The following is a 20252-nucleotide window of genomic DNA, read 5'->3' as shown; positions in this document are numbered from 1 at the left end:
TGCACTCTGCACCCTGGCCTGCACCTCTCTTACCTGCACCCCTGCCTGCATCTTCCCTGCCTGTACCTCTGCCATCCACACGCTTGCCGCCCCTCTCCTGCCTGCAGCCCTTGCCTGCATCTCTCCTGCCTGCACTCTGCCTGCACCCTGCCCTCTCATCCCCATCCTGGCAGGCTGTGGGACCGTCCCGTGGGGCTGAGACACACTTTCCACCACCTGCCCCGTGCCGGCAGCGCAGGATGTGGCCGACTCGCCCGCGCCAGCCGCCCTGATTCATCTCACCCCTCACTGGTGCCCGCGGCAGCGCCGTTCCCACGGCCTGGCCCTGCCCTGGCACAGCCCTGGCACAGCCCTGGCACAGCACTGGCACTGCCCTGGCACTGTCCTGGCCCTACCCTGGACCTGCTGTGGCCCAGCCCTGGCCCAGCCCTGGCACTGTCCTGGCCCAGCCCTGGCTCTACCCTGGCACAGCCCTGGCACTGTCCTGGCACTGTCCTGGGCCTGCCGTGGCCCAGCCCTGGCCCAGCCCTGGCACTGCCCTGCTCTGCGTGTCCCCTCCTGGCTGGGGACAGGGACAGGACAGGCTCCCTGGGCTCCCGTGGGTCCCTGCTCCGGCGAAGGGACGGTGGTGGCAGTGCCAGGGCAGCGCTCGGGTCCCGGCATTTTGGGGACACCAACCCCAGGGAAGATCCCCTGATCCCCTGGCTGCGGGCCATGGTGGGGATGGGGACAGTGTCCCTGTGCTTGGCACGGCCCCGCGTGGCACCGGGGGTGGAACCTCCACCCAGCACCGGGTCATGGTGTGCCGGGCTGTGCCGTGCCATGCCAGGCCGTGCTGTGCCATGCTGTGCTGTACCGTCCCGTGCCGTGCCGTGCTGTGCCAGGTCGTGCCATACTCTTCCACACCACGCTGTGCCTGGTGCCACGCCGTGCCATGCCATGCCGTGTCCAGTTGTGCCATGTCATGCCATGATGTGCCGAGCCACACCATGCTGTGCCAAGTTGCACTGTGTCGTGCCACACCACACCACGCCACACTGTCCTGTGTCATATCACACCCTACTATGCCATGCCGTGCCACGCCATGCCGTACCATACTGTATCATGCCATGCCATGCCGTGCCACGCCACGCCATGCCATACTGTGCCGTGCCACGCCATGCTCTTCCATGCCACGCCACACCACGCTGTGCCTGGTGCCACGCTGTCAGGTTGCACCCTGTCGTGCCATGATGTGCCGTGCCGTGCCACACCATACCACGCCATACCGTCCCGTGTCATACCATGCCATACCATGCCACGCCACACCATCCCATGTCATATCACGCCCTACTATGCCATACCGTGCCACACCATGCCATGCCATACTGTGCCATACCGTGCCATGCCATGCTCTTCCATGCCACACCACACCACGCCGCACCACGCTGTGTCTGGTGTCACGCTGTGTCATGTTGCACCATGTCGTGCCATGTTGTGCCACACCATGCCATCCCGTGTCATATCACGCCCTACTATGCCATACCGTGCCACGCCATGCCGTGCCATACTGTGCCATGCCATGCCACACCACACCACGCCACACCACGTCGTGCCTGGTGCCACGCCGTGCCACGCCACGCTGTCTCAGGTTGCACCATGCCACACCACGATGTGCCATGCCGTGCCACACCACACCACACCACACCACGCTGTACAGTGCCACGCTGTGCCACGCCACGCTGTGTCAGGTTGCGCCGTGTCGTGCCATGATGTGCCGTGCCGTGCCACACCATACCATGCCACGCCACGCCATACTGTATCATGCCATACTGTGCCACGCCGTGCCATACTCTTCCATGCCACACCACGCCACTCCACGCTGTGCCTGGTGCCACGCCACGTCACGCTATGTCAGGTTGCGCCGTCTCACGCCATGATGCGCCATATCGTGCCACACCACGCCACGCCATCCCGTGTCATATCACGCCCTACTATGCCGTACCATGCCATGCCATGCCATGCCATACTCTTCCATGCCACGCCACACCACGCCGTGTCAAGTTGCACCATGTCGTGCCATGATGTGCCGTGCCATGCCACACCACGCCACGCTGGCCTGTGTCATATCACGCCCCACTATGCCACACCGTGCCACGCCATGCCATACCATGCTGTGTCGTGCCAGGCCATGCCGTGCCACGCCGTGCCATGCTCTTCCACACCACGCTGTGCCACACCACACTGTACTTTGCCACGCCGGTGCCGTGCCGAGCAGGCGGGCAGGCCCCGGCCGTCGTCCTTGTCGTCGGCGCAGGGCGGAGGCCGGGGCGCGTGGGGTGGCGCGGGCGCTGCCGGCGGCGGCAGCCGGGGAAGGTGTTGCTCACCCGCTCCTCCCCTCCGCCTCAAGTCAAAACACGTCCCCGTGGCCCGGGCGCAGCAGAGCCGGCAGCGGCGGCGAGCGCCCAGGTAAGGCATCGCCCCCCGGCCCTGCCGCGGACCCCCCGGGACCCCCCGACCCTTCCCTGCCTCAGTTTCCCCAAGTCGCTCAGCGTCCCGCCAGGGTAAACTGAGGCGCGGCGGGCACGAAAGCGATGCAAAAGCAGGGGCAGGCAACCCCCCCTCTCCCCGCTCCCACCCATTCTCCCCCCCTCTGCCGAGAGCAGGGGGGTATCGGGGTGACGGGGGGGAGCCGCTTTCCCAGGGTCGGTGGCCGCCCCCACCCCAGGAGCCGCCTCAAGCCCAGACGGAAAAGAAATCAAAACTGGGAGAGGCGCCCAGCGAAACCGGCCGGGGCAGGAGCGAGGCCCCCCCCGTCCTCCCCCCGCCGCACCCGACCACCTTTGCCCCCGGGATTGGTCTCATCCAGGCAACCCTGGCTGCCACGCACGTGTTTGCACACCTTTGTTTATTGTAGGACCTACAAGAAGGCAGGCAAAGCAAACACGGCCTCGCCTTCCTCCCCCGGCCGCCATCGCCGGAGCCGGCGGCCGGGAAGGACGAGGGTGATGCTGAAGGTTGGGGGGGGTGCGGTGGGGGTTGCACCCATGGGTGCTCCCCGGGGGGTGGCACAGGGACAAGGCGTCTCCCCGCTGTCGCCTGTAGGGTCCTGGCGCGGCATGGGGGAGGCGAGCGACACCGACAGCGGGATCATGCTGCATTCGGGTGAGCGCTGGGGAGGTATTTTTGGGGGGGGGGGGGGGAAGGTCTTGGGGTGCTCCCATCCCCCACGCATGATCGTATAGGTGTGCCCCCCCTCCCCAGGCTGAGAACGGGGCACTTCAGTGCATGGAGTGGCCCTGGGGACACACAAAAGCTCCTTGGTGGGGGGGGAGGGTGGGAAAATGGGGGTTCCCCAGTTTCGGGGGGGGCACCCAAGCATGGCGGGGCAGGGGGGGGGGCCCTGGTCTGGCGTTGACTCAGCCGGGTTTCGCTCGGGGATGGCTGAGTCAGGGCGAAACCTTCCCCGTCTGTGTGTGCCCCCCCCCATGCTGGGAAATCACAGCTGCCCCGGGGGAGCTGGAGCACCCATGGGTGCTGCTGGGGGGTAGCGCGGTGCAGGGTGGGGGCGGGGTGGTCACAGATTCTTTTCTCCTCCCTGGGGCTGGGGGAAACTGAGGCAGGGAGGCTGGGGGGTGGTGGTGGGGGGGGGTGTCGGGGTGCATCTCAGCAGGCGTCCACCCGCCCGTCCCTCCGTCCGTCCGTCCCCAGGCCCCGACAGCCCCGTGTCGCCCCTGAAGGAGCGGGCGCAGGCAGGGCGCAGGCAGCAGCAGGCGTTGGAGGCCCGGCTGGAGGGCTGCGTGCAGGAGCTGCGGCGGCTCTGCCTGCGCGAGGCGGTGAGTGGGGTGCGGGGGGGGGACACACCCTGCCCCAAACCCCCCCCCGGCAGCGGCTCAGTGTCCCCGTGATGTCCCCCAGGAGCTGACGGGGACGCTGCCCCGCGAGTACCCCCTGAAAGCTGGCGAGAAGCCCCCCAAGGTCCGGCGCAGGATTGGTGCCGCCTTCAAGCTGGATGAGACCCTCGTCCTACGCGGGGCGGTGAGGGGGTCCCCGGGGTGCAGCAGGGGTGGGTGGGGGGGTGTCCCTGGGGGCAGGCGGTGGGGACCCATCTCCATCCCATGCTGGAGATGCCCAAGCGTCACCCGGAGATGTCACCATCGCCATCCCACGGGAGAAATTCATCTCCCCCCGCAGGCGCGATGGGTGGGGTGGCGGTGGGTGGTGGGGTACCGAGCGTGCGCCCCCCAACTCCATCCCCAGGACCCACTGAGCGCCCTGGAGCGGGACCTGGCGCTGCAGCTGCAGATCGCCAAGGCCGCCCGACGTCTCTGCCGGGAGGAAAACATCAGCAAGAGGCTCCGCAAGCGGCGGCAGACGGCGGCTCTGCTGGAGGAGCAGAAGCTGAAGGACCTGGAGAACATCCTCAACCAGCGACGGCTCCTGGCCGGCCGCCGGCCCCTGCCCGCCGGTGGTGGGACCGGTGCTGCCGAGGGTGAGCTCCCCCCCACCCGCACCCCCCATCTGCCCTCCCCTGGCTGGTGGTGGCTCGTTCGGGGGGTGCTGGAAGTCAGGGAGGTAGAGATGGGTGCAGCGTGGTTGGGTGTCCCTGGTGAATGCACCCCGATGTGCCGTCCCTGGCGTGTGCACCCCAATCCCCCATCCCTGGTGAATGCACCCCCCTGGATGCACCCCAATATACCATCCCCAGGGCGTGCACCCCAATACTTCATCCCTGGTGACTGCACCCCCACACACCATCCCCGATGATGGCCCCCCCATGAACGCGCCCCTACGCTTCATCCCTGGTGGTTGCACCCTTGTGAATGCCCCCCCGAAGCTTCATCCCCACGGCATGCACCCCGATACACCATCCCTGCTCTATGCGCCCGCATGAATGCACCCCAATACTTCACCCCTGCTGATTGTACCCCATGACTGCCCCCTGACCCACCACCCACAGTGAGTGCACCCCAACGAGAGGCAGGATTTGGCCCTGCTGCCACGTCCCCATCCCGGTGGCAGCCATCCAAGCGGGGCCCCGCTCGCCCCCGCACGTGCCTCAGCCTCGGCTCTATCCCTGCCACCTTCCCGTCACCCCCCCAAGGACCAGGGACATGGTGGTGGTGGCTCCTTCCCTCCTGGTGCCCCCAAACCTGCCCAGCACCCCTCCTCCTGCCCGGCCTGGGCAGGCTGGGAGCTGCCCGCAGCGCCGGCAACGCAGCTCGGCAAAGCCGGCCTGGCCGGTACCGCCACCGTCCCGGAGCGTGTCGGGACAGGCGGCGTGGGAGAGGGGGAGCGGAGGCCTCCGGGGACGCGCTGGGTGGCGGCGGGTGCCGTGGGAGCGTTTTGGCACCCGGCGGCGGCACCGGCACCGTTCTCACCCGTCCCCTGCCCCGCAGAGCTCAGCGCCTCCGATGAGAGCTCGCTGTCGGACACCGTCCTGCTGGAGGAGGGTAAGGGGGCTGCGGGGACTGGGGAGGGGGGACACTGCTCCCCGTGTGTCCCCTCCATCCCAACCCTTCGCTTCCCCCGCAGAGGAGACACGGCTGACAGGATCTGCCACCCCACGGGGGTCCCCGTCCCTCGAGGAGCCCACCGAGGAGGAGGGGTCAGGGACCCCGCTGGCCCCTCCCAGCCCTTGGCGGGAGACCAGCCTCGACAGACCCTATGAGAAGGCCAAAAAACCCAGTGTCGACGCCGGGGATGGGGAAACGCGGGGCTCCCGGTGCTACCCCGGGTCCCCACCAGCCACCCCCGCCACACCCGGCAGCCCCGACCCCGCAGCCTCGCCGGTGGCCAGGGCGGGGGACGTCCCTCCCTACCGCTTTGTCCCCATCAGGACCCTGGTGCTGTGCCGGCAGGCGGGCTCCAGCGCTCCCAGCACCCCGGAGCCATCGGGCCGGCGGGGACAGTCCCAGTCCCTCAGGTATGTCCTGGGCATGGGGAGAGGGGACCAGGGCTTCTGCAAGGGAGGATGGAGATAACACCAAGGAGAGGATGGAGATAACACCAAGGGGAGGATGGAGATAACACCAAGGGGAGGATGGAGATATCCCTGTGCGGAGGTTGGAGTCAAATTTATGGGGAGGATGGAGATATCCCCATGGGGAGGTTGGAGATAAACCTGTGAAGAGGATGGAGACAACCCTATGGTGGGGTGGATGGAGATAGTCGCATGGGGAGGATGGAGCTCAACCCATGGGAAGGTGGATGGAGTTAACTCCATGAGGAGGTTGGAGATAACCCTGTGGGGAGGATGGAGACAACCCCATGGGGAGGAGGATGGAGACAACCCCATGGGGAGGAGGACGGAGATAGCCCCATGGGGAGGATGGACCTAAAGCCATTGGGAGGTTGGAGATAACCCTACAGGGAGGGAGGATGGAGATAACAGCAAGGGGAGGATGGAGATATCCCTGTGGGGAGGTTGGAGATAAACCTATGAAGAGGATGGAGACAACCCTATGGGGAGGAGGATGGAGATAGTCACATGGGGAGGATGGAGCTCAACCCATGGGAAGGTGGATGGAGTTAACTCCATGAGGAGGTTGGAGATAACCCTGTGGGGAGGATGGAGACAACCCCATGGGGAGGAGGATGGAGACAACCCCATGGGGAGGAGGACGGAGATAGCCCCATGGGGAGGATGGACCTAAAGCCATTGGGAGGTTGGAGATAACCCTACAGGGAGGGAGGATGGAGATAACAGCAAGGGGAGGATGGAGATATCCCTGTGGGGAGGTTGGAGATAAACCTATGAAGAGGATGGAGACAACCCTATGGGGAGGAGGATGGAGATAGTCACATGGTGAAGATGGAGCTCAACCCATGGGAAGGTGGATGGAGTTAACTCCACGAGGAGGAGGATGGAGATATCCTCATGGGAGGATGGAGCTAAAGCCATGGGGGGGGGAGGAGGTTGGAGATAACACCAAGGGGAGGTTGGAGATAACCCTGTGAGAAGGATGGAGACAACCCATGGGGAGGTTGTAGACAACGTTATGGGAGGATGGAGACAACCCCATGGGGAGGGTGGAGCTCAACCCACGGGGAGGAGGTTGGAGATAACTCCGTGAGGAGGAGGTTGGAGACAACCCTATGTGGAGGATGCCCATAAATCCACGGGGATGAGGCTGCAGATAACCCCATGGGGAGGCCGCAGCCTGCACCCATTGGGTACTCAGCCCCCCACACCCCCCGGCCCCCCTTTCCCCTGGTTTTTCGGGCGGGTGGTGAGGGGAAGGGTCCACCTGCAGCCGCAGCCCTCCTGCCCGCAGGGTGGAGGCGTGCTGGCAGCCCGGTGAGCCGCGGGGCCGCAGTGCCGTACCCCGCCGGCGCCCCACGTACTACACGGTGACGGTGCCCACCTCCTGCATCCCGACCCCCGGCCCCGCGTGCCACTCCGGCTCCGACGACAGCATCTCCGACCTCTCCAGCATCTCCCACGCCACGTCCCCGGGCAGCAGCAGCCCCGACGTCTCCTTCCCGCGCCCCCCAGTCCCACCGCCCCTCGCCGAACCTGGTTATTACCCCCGGGGTGCCCATCGGTTCCTGCCGCCCGCCGGCCCCCCGGCTTTCCTCTACGAGCAGGATTTGGCCCCGCTACGCTACCAACGCCTGGTGCCCTCACACAGCCGCATCGTGCGCACCCCCTCGCTCAAGGACTATGCGCCGGCGGGGGGGCCGGGGGCTCTCCAAGGCGGCCGTGACCGAGGAGCTCAAGTCATGGCACCAGCGCGCCCGACTGCGGGGTGCCCGGCCCCACTCCCTTGACCGACAAGGGGCCTTTCACGGACCCCGTGGTGGCACCACCAGGGACGTGCCATCACCCGTAGAGTCCTGCACGGGCTCAGGTAGGGTCTGGGGTCCGGCTGGGGCAGTGGTGGGAGTGGGGACATGGGAGAGTGGGGGCACCACAGTGCCTGTGCCCATATGGGGACCCCCTGGGTGCTGCCCTGCAGGTGACTGGGGTGACACGAGTTGTCACCCTGAGGTGGTTTAGGGACAAGTGGCTCTGGTGGGGTCCCATGAGGTTCCCCGGAGCAAGAGTGGGGTCCTGGGGGGGTCCATGGGGAAGGATTGGGGTCCCATGAGGGTCCTTGGGGCAGGACTGAGATCCAGTGAAGGTCCCTGGGCAGGGTCTGAGGAAGGTCTTGGGGACAGGACCAAGGTCCTTCAAGGTCCTTTGGGGCAGGATGGGGACCCTCTGAGGGTCCCTCGGGGCAGGTCCAGGGTCCCACAGGCCAGGCCTAGTGTCCCACGAGGGTCTCTGGGGCAGAAGCAGGATCCTAAGGGGGCTCTTGGGGCAGGACCAGGGTCCTGAGTGGGTCCCAGGGGGAGGATCGGGGTCCTGAGGGGATCGTGGGGGAAGAATGAGGGGTCCCATGAGGGTTCCTTGGGGCAAGACTGAGGAACCCCAAGGGTGCCTGGAACAGGACCGGTGAAGGTCCCCTGGGACAGGGCAGGACCAGGATTGGGGGTCCTGAGAAGGTCCCACAGCCAGGACCAGGGTCTTGTGAGGGTCTTGGGCACAGGACCAAGGTTCCTCAAGGTCCTTTGGGGCAGGATGGGGACCCTCTGAGGGTCCCTCTGGGCAGATCCAGGGTCCCTGGGCCAGGACTGGGGTCCCACAAGAGTCCCTGGGGCAGAAGCAGGATCCTAAGGGGGTCCCTGGGGCAGGACTGGAGTCCCACGAGGGTCCCTCCGGTCACACCCACGGTCCCACAAGCAGGACCCGGGTTCCCACGGGGGTCCCTGGGACAGCACCAGGGTGCCCCTGGGCAGGGGGGTCCCTGCAGATATTTTGGGGGCCAGCACCCGTGGCACGACCAGGGCCCACGCAGGGCAAGTCGGGACCTGCAGTCGTGCCCCCACAAACACCCCCTCTCCCCCCCAAACCCTGCCCCGCGATGTGCACCCCGGGGTGCTGCCCCGGCGCAGGGCGGGGTGCCAGCACCCACGGGCTCCTTCTCCCACGCAGGCGCCCCCGATCCACGTCCTGCGGCGCTCCCCGGACGGCGTGCCGTGCAGGTCTACGTGCCTGAGAACGGCGAGATCGTCACACAAGTGTAAGCGTGGACACCGCCCTCGCCCCCCCCCCCCCGACTCTGGAGGGGATGGGGGGGGCACAGCCTGGCTGGCCCAGGGACAGTGGGGACAGGGATGTCCCGTCCCACCCCCCCCCCCACCATGGCGTGGGGACTCGGGTGGGAGGCACAGCCCCCCCCCCCCCCCCCCCCCAGCACCTCTGGGGTGCGCAGGGCTGGGATGGGGTGGCTGGGGCTGGCCCCCCCCCCACCCCGTGTCCCCCCCCACCCTGTCACCGTGACCCCGACACTGACGGTGCCACCGTGATCCTGAATTCGGGTCTCTAATAAACGTGGTCGTTGGGGTGCTCCTGTCCTCGCCAGCCCCTCGGGACGCGTCACCGTGTCCCCAGCCCTGTCCCCTGGGGGGGCCCCCACCCCCTGGATCCAGCGCTGGGTCGTCATGGCCAGGATCAGGCCCCGGTATTTTGGGGTCCAGCCTGTGACTCTGTGGGCTTGGGATGGTGGTGGGGTGACCCCAGTGTCGGGGGGCAGCCGTGCCCCCCGCCCCAGCACCCAGCGAGCCCTTGGCCTGGCCCGGATGGGGGTGCTGGGGAAAGGGGGGTGCTGGGGATGGGAGGGGGGGAAAGGGTGGGGTGCAGGGGTGGGGGGGCTGGACAGGAGGGGTGTGGGGGAAGGGGTGCAAGGCTGGGGTGAAGGATGGGGTGCAGAGGGAGGGGAAATAAGGGGTGCAGAGGGTGTGGAGGGGGTGCAGGGGAAGGATGGGGTAGGAGAAGGGAAATGATGGGGAGCAGGGGGGGCGGGGAAGGGTTGGGGTGCAGGGGAACGGGGGAGCGGGGGGCTGTGCAGGGAAAGGGGTGCAGGGGAGGGCTGCGGGGGTGCGGGGGGGCGGAAGGAAAGGGGTGCAGGGGTGGGGCGCAGGGGAAGGGGTGCAAGGACGAGCGAAGGGATGGGGTGCAGGGGGAGGGGGAAATAAGGGGTGCCGGGAAGGGGTGCAGGGTGGGGAAGGGCAGTGAGGGGCGGGGGGGGGGCGGGCCGAGCCGCTGTCCGACCGCCGGAGTCCCCCCCCCCCCGAGCAGCCCCGCCCGGCCCTGCCCGTGCCCACGGGCCCCGGCGGCGCCGCTCCGCCCGGTGGCGGCGGGCGGGGGCCGGTGGCTGCGGCGGGAGGTGCCGCCGCGGGGGGGCACCGGGCAGCGACCGAGCACCGCCGGGCTGCGGCGTCACTGCGGGCCTGCGCCGGCCCCGCACCGGGGCTCCACCGGCACCGGGGCTCCACCGGCACCGCCGCACCGGGAGCGGCACCGGGATCCCACCGGCACCGCCGCACCGGGAGCGGCACCGGGATCCCCCCCCCGCCCCTTCCCACTCCCCCTCCCCGGCCCCGCCGCAACGCGCCCGTTGCCGCACCGCAGCCCGCCGCCCCCAGCCCGGCCCCGGGCAGCGCTGAGCGGGGGCACCGGGCCCGGCCCCGCGCCGCCCCCCCGGGCCGCCTCCGGGATGGGGCCCGGCGGCACCGGCAGCGGGTGGCCCCTGGCCGGGACCGTGCTGGTGGCCGTGGCCGCCTCGCTGGGTAAGAGACACGGGGGGGTCCCGGGGCATCGCGGGGGGGGTGGGGGGGGCGTGTGGCGGTGCCACCTCGGGGGGGAACCCGGTGCCACCGGCTGTGCCCGTGCCCTGCGCCAGCACACGGGCCCTTGGCACGGGGGTTGCTCGCACCAACGTGTCCCACTGGGCGCTGTCGTGTCCCACCCCCCCCCCCACCGCCCCCCATTTGCCACTTTCGGGGTGTCCCGAGAGCCGCTTGCCCCCGGGAGCAGCGTGCAGGGAGCCGGTGGCCACTCGAGTCGCGGGGGGGGGGGGGGGGGGTGGGTGCCTCAGTTTCCCCACTTGGCTCCGAGCTGCCGGGGGTCCCGTTTGGGCGGTGGGTGAACCCCCAGAGGAGACCCCGGAGAAGCCACTTGGAGCCGGTGGGGAGCGAAGTGGAAACCCCGAGGGAAGGAGCCCAACGCCGGTGGCTTCCAGGTCCCGTGTCCCCCCCCCCCCGCCCCGCCTCCAGCCGCCCCCCGGGCCTCGTCCCGGGGCTATTTCTGGGAGCGCAGGTGACTCCGGCCAGGAATAGAGCTGGGAGGCGTCACTGGGGCAACTGGGGAGGGCGGGGGGCGGCCTGGGGGGGGGTCTGGGGGCTGGGTGAGAGGGAGCGGGGTCCGCAAGGCTGTGGGGCAGGATGGAGTGGGGTGTGGGGAGATGTGGGGCAGGATGGGGCAGAGTGTGGGGGGGACACGGGGGCAGGATGGAGCAGGGTGTGTAGGGGTACGTGGGGCAGGATGGAGTGGGGTACGGGGGGGGGATGTGGGGGGCAGGATGCAGCAGTGTACAGGGGGGATGTGGGGCAGGATGGAGTAGGGTACAGGGGGGCAGGATGGAGCAGGGAATGGGGGGACGTGGGGCAGGATAAAGTGGGGTACAGGGGGGCAGGATGGAGCAGGGTATGGAGGGGTGTGGGGCAGGATGAAGTGGGGTACAGGGGGATGTGGGGCAGGATGGGGCAGGGTATGAGGGGTACATGGGGGCAGGGTATGGAGGGATGTGGGGCAGGATGGAGTGGGGTATGGGGGGACATGGAGCAGGATAAAGTGGGGTACAGGGGGAGGATGGAGCGGGATGTGTAGGGGTACGTGGGGCAGAATGGAGTGGGGTACAGGGGGCAGGATGGAGCAGGGTATGGAGGGGTGTGGGGCAGGATAAAGTGGGGTACAGGGGGATGTGGGGCAGGCTGGAGTGGGGTACAGGGCGGGGGATCCGGGGGCAGGACGCAGTGGGGTACGGGCCGTCCCCCTGAGCCACCATCGGGGAACAGAGGACGTGGGCTGGTGCTGGCGCCGCGGCGGGTGTGTGGGTGCCCCGAGGCCCCGGTGACGGGCGGCTGTCCCCAGCGGCGGGGGGCGAGGACTGCCTGTGGTACGTGGACAGGAACGGCTCGTGGCACCCCGGCTTCGACTGCGAGCTCCTCGCCTTCTGCTGCGGCACGTGCCACCAGCGCTACTGCTGCCGCGACCCCCTGCAGCAGCGCCACTGCCTCGCCTTCAGGTGCCTTTGGGTGCTGGCCGCGGCCATGGGTGCTGAGCCTCAGTGACGGGTGCTGGGTGCTGAGCCTCAGCGATGGGGGCTTGTCTTTGGGTACTGGGCCCTGGGGACTGGATGCTGGGTGCTGGCACTGGGTGATGGTGCTGGGTGCTGGTACTGGGTGATGGTGCTGGGCAGTGGGTGCTGGGCACTGGTACTAGGTGGTGGGCAATGGTGCTGGGCACTGGGTGCTGGGCGGTGGTAATGGGTGCTGGTATGAGGTGCTGGGCAGTGGGTACTGGACACTGATACTGGGTGCTGGGCATTGATACTGGGTGCTGGGCACTGGGTGCTGGGCAGGGGTAATGGGTGTTGGGCAGGGGTATTGGGTGCTGGTACATGGTGCTGGCCAGTGGGTGCTGGCCACTGGTACTGGGTGCTGGGCACTGATACTGGGTGCTGGCAGGGGTATTGGGTGCTGGTGCTGGGCCCTGGGCACTGGTACTGGGTGCTGGGCACTGGGCACTGGGCAGTGGGTGCTGGTCACTGGTGCTGGGTGCTGGGCACTGGGTGCTGGTCACTGGTGCTGGGTGCTGGGCACTGGTGCTGGGTGCTGGGCACTGGGAGCTGAGCACTGGGCAGTGGGTGCTGGTCACTGGGCAGTGGTGCTGGTCACTGGGTGCTGGTCACTGGGCAGTGGGTGTTGGGCACTGGGTGCTGGGCACTGGGCAGTGGTGCTGGGCACTGGGAGCTGAGCACTGGCAGTGGGTGCTGGTCACTGGTGCTGGGTGCTGGTCACTGGGCAGTGGGTGCTGGTCACTGGTGCTGGGTGCTGGTCACTGGGCACTGGGTGCTGGTCACTGGGTGCTGGGCACTGGGCAGTGGTGCTGGGCACTGGGTGCTGGGCACTGGGCAGTGGTGCTGGGCACTGGGTGCTTCTCTGGACGTCCCTGTCCCTCCGGTCCCCAGGTGGGTGCTCCACGGGTGCCCCTCGGTGCTTCGGGCACTGGTGTGACTGGGGGTGGGGGGAGGTACCCTGCGGTGACGGGGGGGGGGGCTCTGCCCGGGTGCCCCCCCGCCACGTCCCCACGGTGTCGCACAGCCCCAAGACATCGCGGGCATCGCCTCGGCCGTGTGCTCTTCATCGCCATCGTCACCACCATCGTCTGCTGCTTCATGTGCTCCTGCTGCTACTTGTACCAGCGCCGGCAGCACCTGCGCACCCCCCTGCAAGGTGGGGGGCTGGGGTGCGGGGTGGGGGGGCTGTGGGGTGCAGGGATGGGGGGGGGGGATGCAGGGGAGGGGGTGCGGGAGGGGTCCTGTAGATACAGGGTGGGAGGATTTGGGGGGGCGAGGGGGATGCTGAGGGTGCGGGAGGGGCACTTGGGTGGTGGGGGAGGGCACTGGGGGGTGCTGCTGACATCACACCCCAGTGCCCACCCGCCCCTCCCTACCCCCCCCCCGAGGGCCACAGACACCTGCCCCCGGCCCTGTCCCCGTGTCGGGGTGCCGCAGCCCTCACCCCATCTCTCCGCAGGCCTGGAGATCCCACTGTCCAGTTACCCCCCCGCGGCCCCCCCAGCCCCCTTCCCCATGGACCCCAAAGCCGGCCCCATGCCCCCCCAGCCCGGCTTCGCCCCCATGGCCATGTACCCGCCGGCCGGCCCCCGCCGCCCAGTACCCGCTGTACCCCTCTGGCCCCCCCGTCTACAACCCCACAGGTGAGCACCGGGGGGGGGGAGTGTGTGTGTGGGGAACCCCCCTATTCCCCAGGGGGGGGCCACGGTGGCCTTGCAGGGGCTGACACCCCCATCCCGCTCCCCCCCGCAGCGCCTCCACCCTACGCCCCGGCACAGCCCGGCTACCCCGGAGTCTGAGCACCCGCGGGGACCCCAGCACCCTCCTCCCGCCGCCGGCCAGCGGGGTTGGGCTGGGGACCCCCATCCCGCCCCCCCCCTGGAGCCAGGAGGGTGCCCCGGCTGGGGCCGGATCGGGCCCTTCCCGGCTGTCCCGGGGTGACCCGGTGCCAGCAGCACAGGGCGGCTCTTGTCCCGCACACTGGGCCCTTTGTGGGCGCCTCCGCCCCGGCTCCGGGTGCCAACGGCCCCGTTGTACCCGTGGCGGGGGTGGTGCCCGGGGGAGGGTCCCCGAGGGCCGGGAATCGCTGCACCCCTGCACCCCGGATTCGGGCCTGGCCCTTCTCCCGCCCCGGCGTTGGCATTAAACCACATCTTGTGCCCCAAACCCTGGTGTCGTCTCGGTGGCTCGGAGGTGGGGGGCAGAGCCCCACGGCCCCCCCCGGGGAGCTGTAACGGGGGGGGGGGGGGGGGGGGGTGCGACTTTCCCCCCTTCACCTTCCAATCTGGGGGCTTCTCCCTCCAAAAACTGGGTTGGGATGGGCAATTCCCACCAAACCAGGGGGTCCGCTGCCCGCCCCCCCCCCCCCCCCCCCCCCCCCCCAGCTCCGAACCGGGATGTGAAACCAACCCCAGCAGGATTTCGGGTCAGAAAGCGGCAGATTCAGCTTTAGGGTGGGGGCTGTGGGCGCAAGGCCAATTCCTCCGCCCGCCCCCACCCTGGTTCCTCATCGCCGGAGCCGGGACCCGTCTCCCACCGCAGCAGGCGGCGAGGAGCGGGCGCGGGGGGGGGGTGATTCACCCCGGCTATTTTGGACGGCAAATTCCGCTGTGATTCACCACCCGCCCCGCACCACCGCTGCGAGGGGGGGGCCCCAGCCACCGGCTAAATTTGGGACTGACGAGTCCATTGTTCCCGGTGGGGGGGGAAAAGCCACAGAGAAACCGCTCCCCCCCCCCCCCCCCCCCGGGAGCAAACCGCTGCCCCATGAGCCATGAGCCCCATCGCCCCCAAAACCCTGCAACAAGCCCAGGGAGGGAGGAGGCGGGGGGGGGCAGCTCTTGAGTTTTATTGAAGTGGGATGGAAGGGGGGAAAAAAAAAAAAAAATTAATAAAAGAAGCAAGGCGGGCGCTGGGGCAGGGGGGAAAAGGTGTCCCCAGGGCGGTCCCCGCCGGCCACGGGCGCACACAGCCAGCTGCGTGGGGGGGTCAGGGTTTGGGGACCACCTGCCCCCGGAGGTAGAGGTCACGGATTTCGGCCAGGCTGCGGCTGAGGCCGCCCAGCGCCTGGGCGATGCCGCGCAGGACCGAGGTGGTTTCCCGGCGGCTCTCGGCGTACTCCCGTCGGAAAGCCCGCATCTCCTGCACCAGCCGCTCGTTCGACTGCACGATGCGTTTTTCGGCCGGGGTGAGCTGGGGGCTGTCGGTTGCCCCGTCCGACAGCCCCGTCGTCCCCGGAGGTCCCGGTTCGCCCGCGCCGCAGTTATTGAGATGCTCGGCCTCCTGCTCGAAGAGGATGCTGGGGAAATCGGAGCCCAACGGCTCCTGCTGCCCGCCCAGGTCGCCGAGGGAGAGTTCGGGGGGCGCGGGGCGCGGGGGGCTCCGGCTCCAGCCCTCGCACAGCTCGCCGGGCGAGCGGATGCCGGTGCGGGGTAGCCGGCGCTCAGCGCCGCGGCCGGGGACGCTGTCGGCAGCCGGGCCGGGGAAGGGCTCGGTCTTCACCTCCACCGGCTCCTCCTTCACCGCCTCCTCCTTGACGCCTGCGGGAGGACACAGGGCAGCTGGCGGGACCCCACAATGTCCCCTGCGCCCCACGGCCGAGCGACCCGGCCCCCCCCTTCTGCCTCTGCTTGCTCCGTCCTTGTCCCCATCCCCGTACTCCCACGTCCCCTCTCCCGTGCCCAGTCCCGCTCCCATCTCTACGGACGTAGCCCCATCGCCCCGTGTCCCTCATTGTGGTTCAGCCCCATCCCATGTCCCTCGTCCCTCTCCCGGTCCCAGCACTCCCACATCCTTGTCCTGAATGTGGTGCCCCCATGTCCCTGCGTGGTCCCGGTACCCCATGTCCCTGTCCCGGTCCCCATGTGTCCCTGTCCTGGTCTCAGTAACTCTCTTGTGCTGGTCCCCCCACATCCTTTGTCCCTGTCCTGGTCCTGCCCATGTCACTGTCCCAATCCCACCATGTCCCCACCCTGTTCCCAGCCCCCTCTTATCCCTGTCCTGGTCCCGGTACCCCCTGTCCCTTGTCCCTGTCCTAATCCCTGGCCTGACCCTGGTATCCTCCTGTCCTGATCCCAGTGCCACTGTCCCTAGTCCCTCTCCTGGGCCATGTCACCCCATGTTCCTGTCCTGATCCTGGTCCCCTCATGCTCCTGTCCCAGCCTCGCCACCCCCATCCCTGTCCCGGTGCCGGTTCCCTGTCCTGGCCCAGGTCCCCCCATGTCCCTGACCTCGTCTCGGTGCTCCTGGCCCTGCCCTGGTCCCCTGCCCCGGTGCCCTGTCCCTTGCCCCTGTCCTGGTTCCATGCCTCATGTCCCTGGCTGGATCCCAGTATCCTCCTGTCCTGGTCCCAGTGCCCCTGTTGCTGTCCCTGTCTCCTATGTCCCTGTCCTTGTCCTCCCATGTCCCTGTCACCCATGTCCCTACCCTGGTCCCCCCACATCCCTGTCCCAGTCCTCCATGCCCCTGTCCTCTCCTGCGTCTATATGTCCCCTCCATGTCCCTATCCTGGTCCTCCATGTCCCAGTTCCTCCATGCACCTGTCTTGGTCCCAGTGTCCCCACGTCCCTGTCCCCCCACATCCCTTTCCCAGTCATCCATGTCCCTGCCCTGGGCCCCCACATCCTGGTCCCGGTGCCCCTGACACGGTCCTGGTCTCCCCACATCCTGGTCCATGTCCCCCCACGTCCTGGTCCCTGTCCCGCCACATCCCTGTCCCAGTCCCCTGTGTCCCTGTCCCAGTCCTGTGTCCCTGTCCTGCTCTGCTGTGTCTGTGTCCTGGTCCCCCCATGACCTGGTCCTTGTCCCCCATGTCCCTGCCCCTGTCCCAGTCCCCCTATGCACTTGTTTCAGTGTCCTTGTGTCCCTGTCCCCCCCCTCCCTGTCCCAGTCGTCTGTGTCCCTGCCTTGGTCCCCTGTATCCACATCCCGGTCTCCCATGTCACAGTCCCAGCGTCCCTGTCCTGGTCCTGATGCCCTGTGTCCTTGTCCCTGTCCCTTCACACACCTGTCCTGGTCCCAGTGCCTTGGTCCTGGTCCCCTCCCATCCTGGTCCTGGTCCCCTGTGTCCTTGTCCGAGTCCTCCATGTCCCTCTCCTGGTCCCCCACACCTGTGTCCTGGTCCCCCACATCCTGGCCCCAGTGCCCCGTGTCCCTAAAATGTCCTGGTCCCCCCGTGTCCTGGTCCTGGTCCCCTGTGTCCCCGTCCCTGTCCCTCCATGCACCTGTCCTGGTCCCAGTGCTCCTCTGTCCCTGTCCTGGTCCCCAGTGCCCCCCTCACAGTCCTGGTCCCAGTGCTCCCGTGTCCCTGCTCCAGTCCCTCATGTCCCTGTCCTTTCCCCCTGTGTCCCTGTCCTGGTCCCCCCACGTCCTGATTCTGGTGTCCCATGTCCCTGTCCCTGTCCCTCCACGCCCCCATCCTGGTCCCAGCATCCCTGTGTCCCTGTCCCGGTCCCCCATGTCCATGTCCTGGTCCCTTCACACCTCCATCCTGATCCCAGCATCCCCATGTCCCTGTCCTGGTCCCCCGTGTCTGTGTCCCTGTCCCCTGTGCCCCTGTCCCCCGTGTCCCAGTCCCCCGTGTCCGTGTCCCTGTCCCTCGTGTCCATGTCCCGGTCCCCCCACGCATCTGTCCCGGTCCTCCCACGTCCCTGTCCCTGTCCCCCGTGTCCCAGTCCCCCGTGTCCGTGTCCCTGTCCCCCGTATCCCTGTCCCAGTCCCCCCACGCACCTGTCCCGGCCCTCCTACGTTCCTGTCTCTGTCCCCCGTGTCCCTGTCCCCAGTGTCCATGTCCCGGTCCCCCCGTGCACCTGTCCTGGTCCTCCCACGTCCCCATCCCTGTTCCCCGTGTCCCTGTCCCCCGTGTCCATGTCCCTGGCCCCGTGTCCATGTCCCAGTCCCCCCACGCACCTGTCCCAGTCCTCCCACGTCCCCGTCCCAGTCCCCCGTGTCCCAGTCCCCCGTGTCCGTGTCCCTGTCCCCCGTATCCCTGTCCCGGTCCCCCCACGCATCTGTCCTGGTCCTCCCACGTCCCCGTCCCTGTCCCCTGTGTCCATGTCCCAGTCCCCCACGCACCTGTCCCAGTCCTCCCACATCCCCGTCCCAGTCCCCCGTGTCCCAGTCCCCCGTGTCCGTGTCCCTGTCCCCTGTATCCCTGTCCCGGTCCCCCCACGCACCTGTCCCGGTCCTCCCACGTCCCTGTCCCTGTCCCCCGTGTCCCTGTCCCGGTCCCCCCACGCACCTGTCCCGGTCCTCCCACGTCCCCGTCCCTGCCCCCATGTCCGTGCCCCGGTCCCCCCGCCCCCGTCCCGCCCCCCCCCGCCCCTCACACCCACCGTGCGGTGCCACCACCTCGACGCTGAGCAGCGGCGGGTCGATGCCGGCGGCGCCGCGCTGTCCCCAACCGGCAGCGGGCCCGGGGCCGAGCTCCGGCGGGCCTGGCCCGGAACCGTTCCCGTTGCCGTTGCCGGGTCTGACGGCGGGTCGAGCGGCGGGCCCCTGCCTCTCCTGCCGGTGCCGGGTGATTTTATCGTTGGCCCGGCGGCGCAGCCCCCGCCAGCGGTTTTTCACCTCGCCGATGTCGCGCTGGTTGCGGCCGGCGGCGTTGATCTTGTTGGTGATGCGCCACCAGATCTTCTGCTTCTCGTAGGCGTTCACGGTGCTGGCGGCGGCGCCGAAGAGCAGCTGCTCGTACTTGAGCACCTCGCTCATCAGGATGTCGATCTCCTGCAGCGTGAAGTTCGGTTTCCGCTTCAGCAGCCCCCGCCGCGCCCCGCCGCCGCCGCCGCCCGCCGCCGCCATCTCTCCGCCGCCGTCTCCTCCTCATGGCGCCGCCCCGCCGCCCATCGCCCCGCCGCCGCGCCTTTTGTCTGGCCTCGTCCCCGCGATACCGAGCGCCGAGCGGGGCCCGGCGGCTCCGCCACCCCCCTCTGACACCGGCCGCCGCCGCCGCCGCGCTGCGCTCCCTGGCGGCCGCCGCCGCGCCCCGCCGCCCCGGTGCGGCTCCCGGGACCGCCCCCTGCCGGCCGCTCGCCGGCACCTCCCATCGCCCCCTGCCGGCCGGTGACCCCCCCGCCCCGGTCCCTCCCGGTGAGCGGTGGGTGGGGGGCGCGGGGATCCCCCCCCCCGCCCGCCCCCTCCCCGGGTCGTACCGGCCGCCCGTCCGTGGTCCCCCGGTTGTGCCCGGGGTGAGGCGCTGCCCTCCTGCAAAATGCCCAAATATTGGCGTTTTGCCCAGTTTTGGGGGCCGCGGCTTGGCGTCGAAGCCCCTGTACGTTGGGGGGGGGGGGGTCCCCAGGCCAGCGGGGGGACCCCTCGGGGGCCACTCAGGTGCCTGCCTGCACCCCAAAACCGGCCCCGGCAGGGCCCCTCGCCCAGTTCTGGGTGACCCCAGGGGGGTTTGGGGTGACTCTGGGTAATTTTGGGCGTTTGGGGTGACCCGGGGGGGGGGTTTGGGGTGACCCTGGGTGACCCCAGGGTTTCGGGGTGACCCTGGGTGCCCAGTTCCGGGTGGCACCAGGCGGTTGGGGTGAGCCTGGGTGCTCAGTTCTGGGTGACCCCAAGGGGGTTGAGGTGACCCTGGGTGACCCCAGGGTTTTGGGGTGACCCTGGGTGCCCAGTTCTGGGTGACCCCAGGGGGTTGGGGTGAGCCTGGGTGATCCCAGGCATTTGGGGTGGCCCTGGGTGACCCCAGGGTTTCGGGGTGACCCTGGGTGCCCAGTTCCGGGTGGCACCAGGGGGTTGGGGTGAGCCTGGGTGCTCAGTTCTGGGTGACCCCAAGGGGGTTGAGGTGACCCTGGGTGACCCCAGGGTTTTGGGGTGACCCTGGGTGCCCAGTTCTGGGTGACCCCAGGGGGTTGGGGTGAGCCTGGGTGATCCCAGGCATTTGGGGTGGCCCTGGGTGACCCCAGGGTTTCGGGGTGACCCTGGGTGCCCAGTTCCGGGTGGCACCAGGGGGTTGGGGTGAGCCTGGGTGCTCAGTTCTGGGTGACCCCAAGGGGGTTGAGGTGACCCTGGGTGACCCCAGGGTTTTGGGGTGACCCTGGGTGCCCAGTTCTGGGTGACCCCAGGGGGTTGGGGTGAGCCTGG

At 68.9% G+C, this 20252-nt stretch overlaps 3 protein-coding genes across 3 annotated transcripts; 2 read left to right on the top strand and 1 right to left on the bottom strand.

Annotated features, from left to right (window-relative positions):
* The first annotated feature begins 2987 nt into the window (after positions 1-2987).
* INAVA (innate immunity activator) lies at positions 2988-9051 on the top strand. The gene is given in 10 exon segments (XM_074850300.1): positions 2988-3144; positions 3691-3815; positions 3898-4017; positions 4240-4489; positions 5379-5432; positions 5515-5905; positions 7257-7656; positions 7658-7837; positions 8933-9002; positions 9005-9051. Coding segments are annotated over 10 exon segments (1794 nt in total).
* Positions 9052-10375: 1324 nt separating this feature from the next.
* SHISA4 (shisa family member 4) lies at positions 10376-14232 on the top strand. Its single transcript, XM_074850375.1, is given in 7 exon segments — positions 10376-10596; positions 11960-12123; positions 13192-13219; positions 13222-13323; positions 13627-13754; positions 13756-13810; positions 13920-14232. Coding segments are annotated over 7 exon segments (597 nt in total). The 5' UTR covers positions 10376-10523; the 3' UTR covers positions 13967-14232.
* A 759-nt stretch (positions 14233-14991) lies between these two features.
* LOC141934552 (myb-related transcription factor, partner of profilin-like) lies at positions 14992-19113 on the bottom strand. The gene is made up of 2 exons (XM_074850094.1): positions 18500-19113; positions 14992-15706 (listed from the first exon to the last, which is right to left on the bottom strand). The coding sequence occupies exons 1-2, from the start codon at positions 18963-18965 to the stop codon at positions 15156-15158; spliced, it is 1017 nt and encodes a 338-aa protein (XP_074706195.1). The 5' UTR covers positions 18966-19113; the 3' UTR covers positions 14992-15155.
* Between the last annotated feature and the right edge of the window lie 1139 nt (positions 19114-20252).

The sequence above is a fragment of the Strix aluco genome, chromosome 25, assembly GCF_031877795.1.
Source record: "Strix aluco isolate bStrAlu1 chromosome 25, bStrAlu1.hap1, whole genome shotgun sequence".
In the NCBI taxonomy this organism is placed as follows: Eukaryota; Metazoa; Chordata; class Aves; order Strigiformes; family Strigidae; genus Strix; species Strix aluco.
The sequence above is the reverse complement of the archived record's forward strand: the minus strand, read 5'-3'. Positions and strand labels throughout refer to the sequence as shown.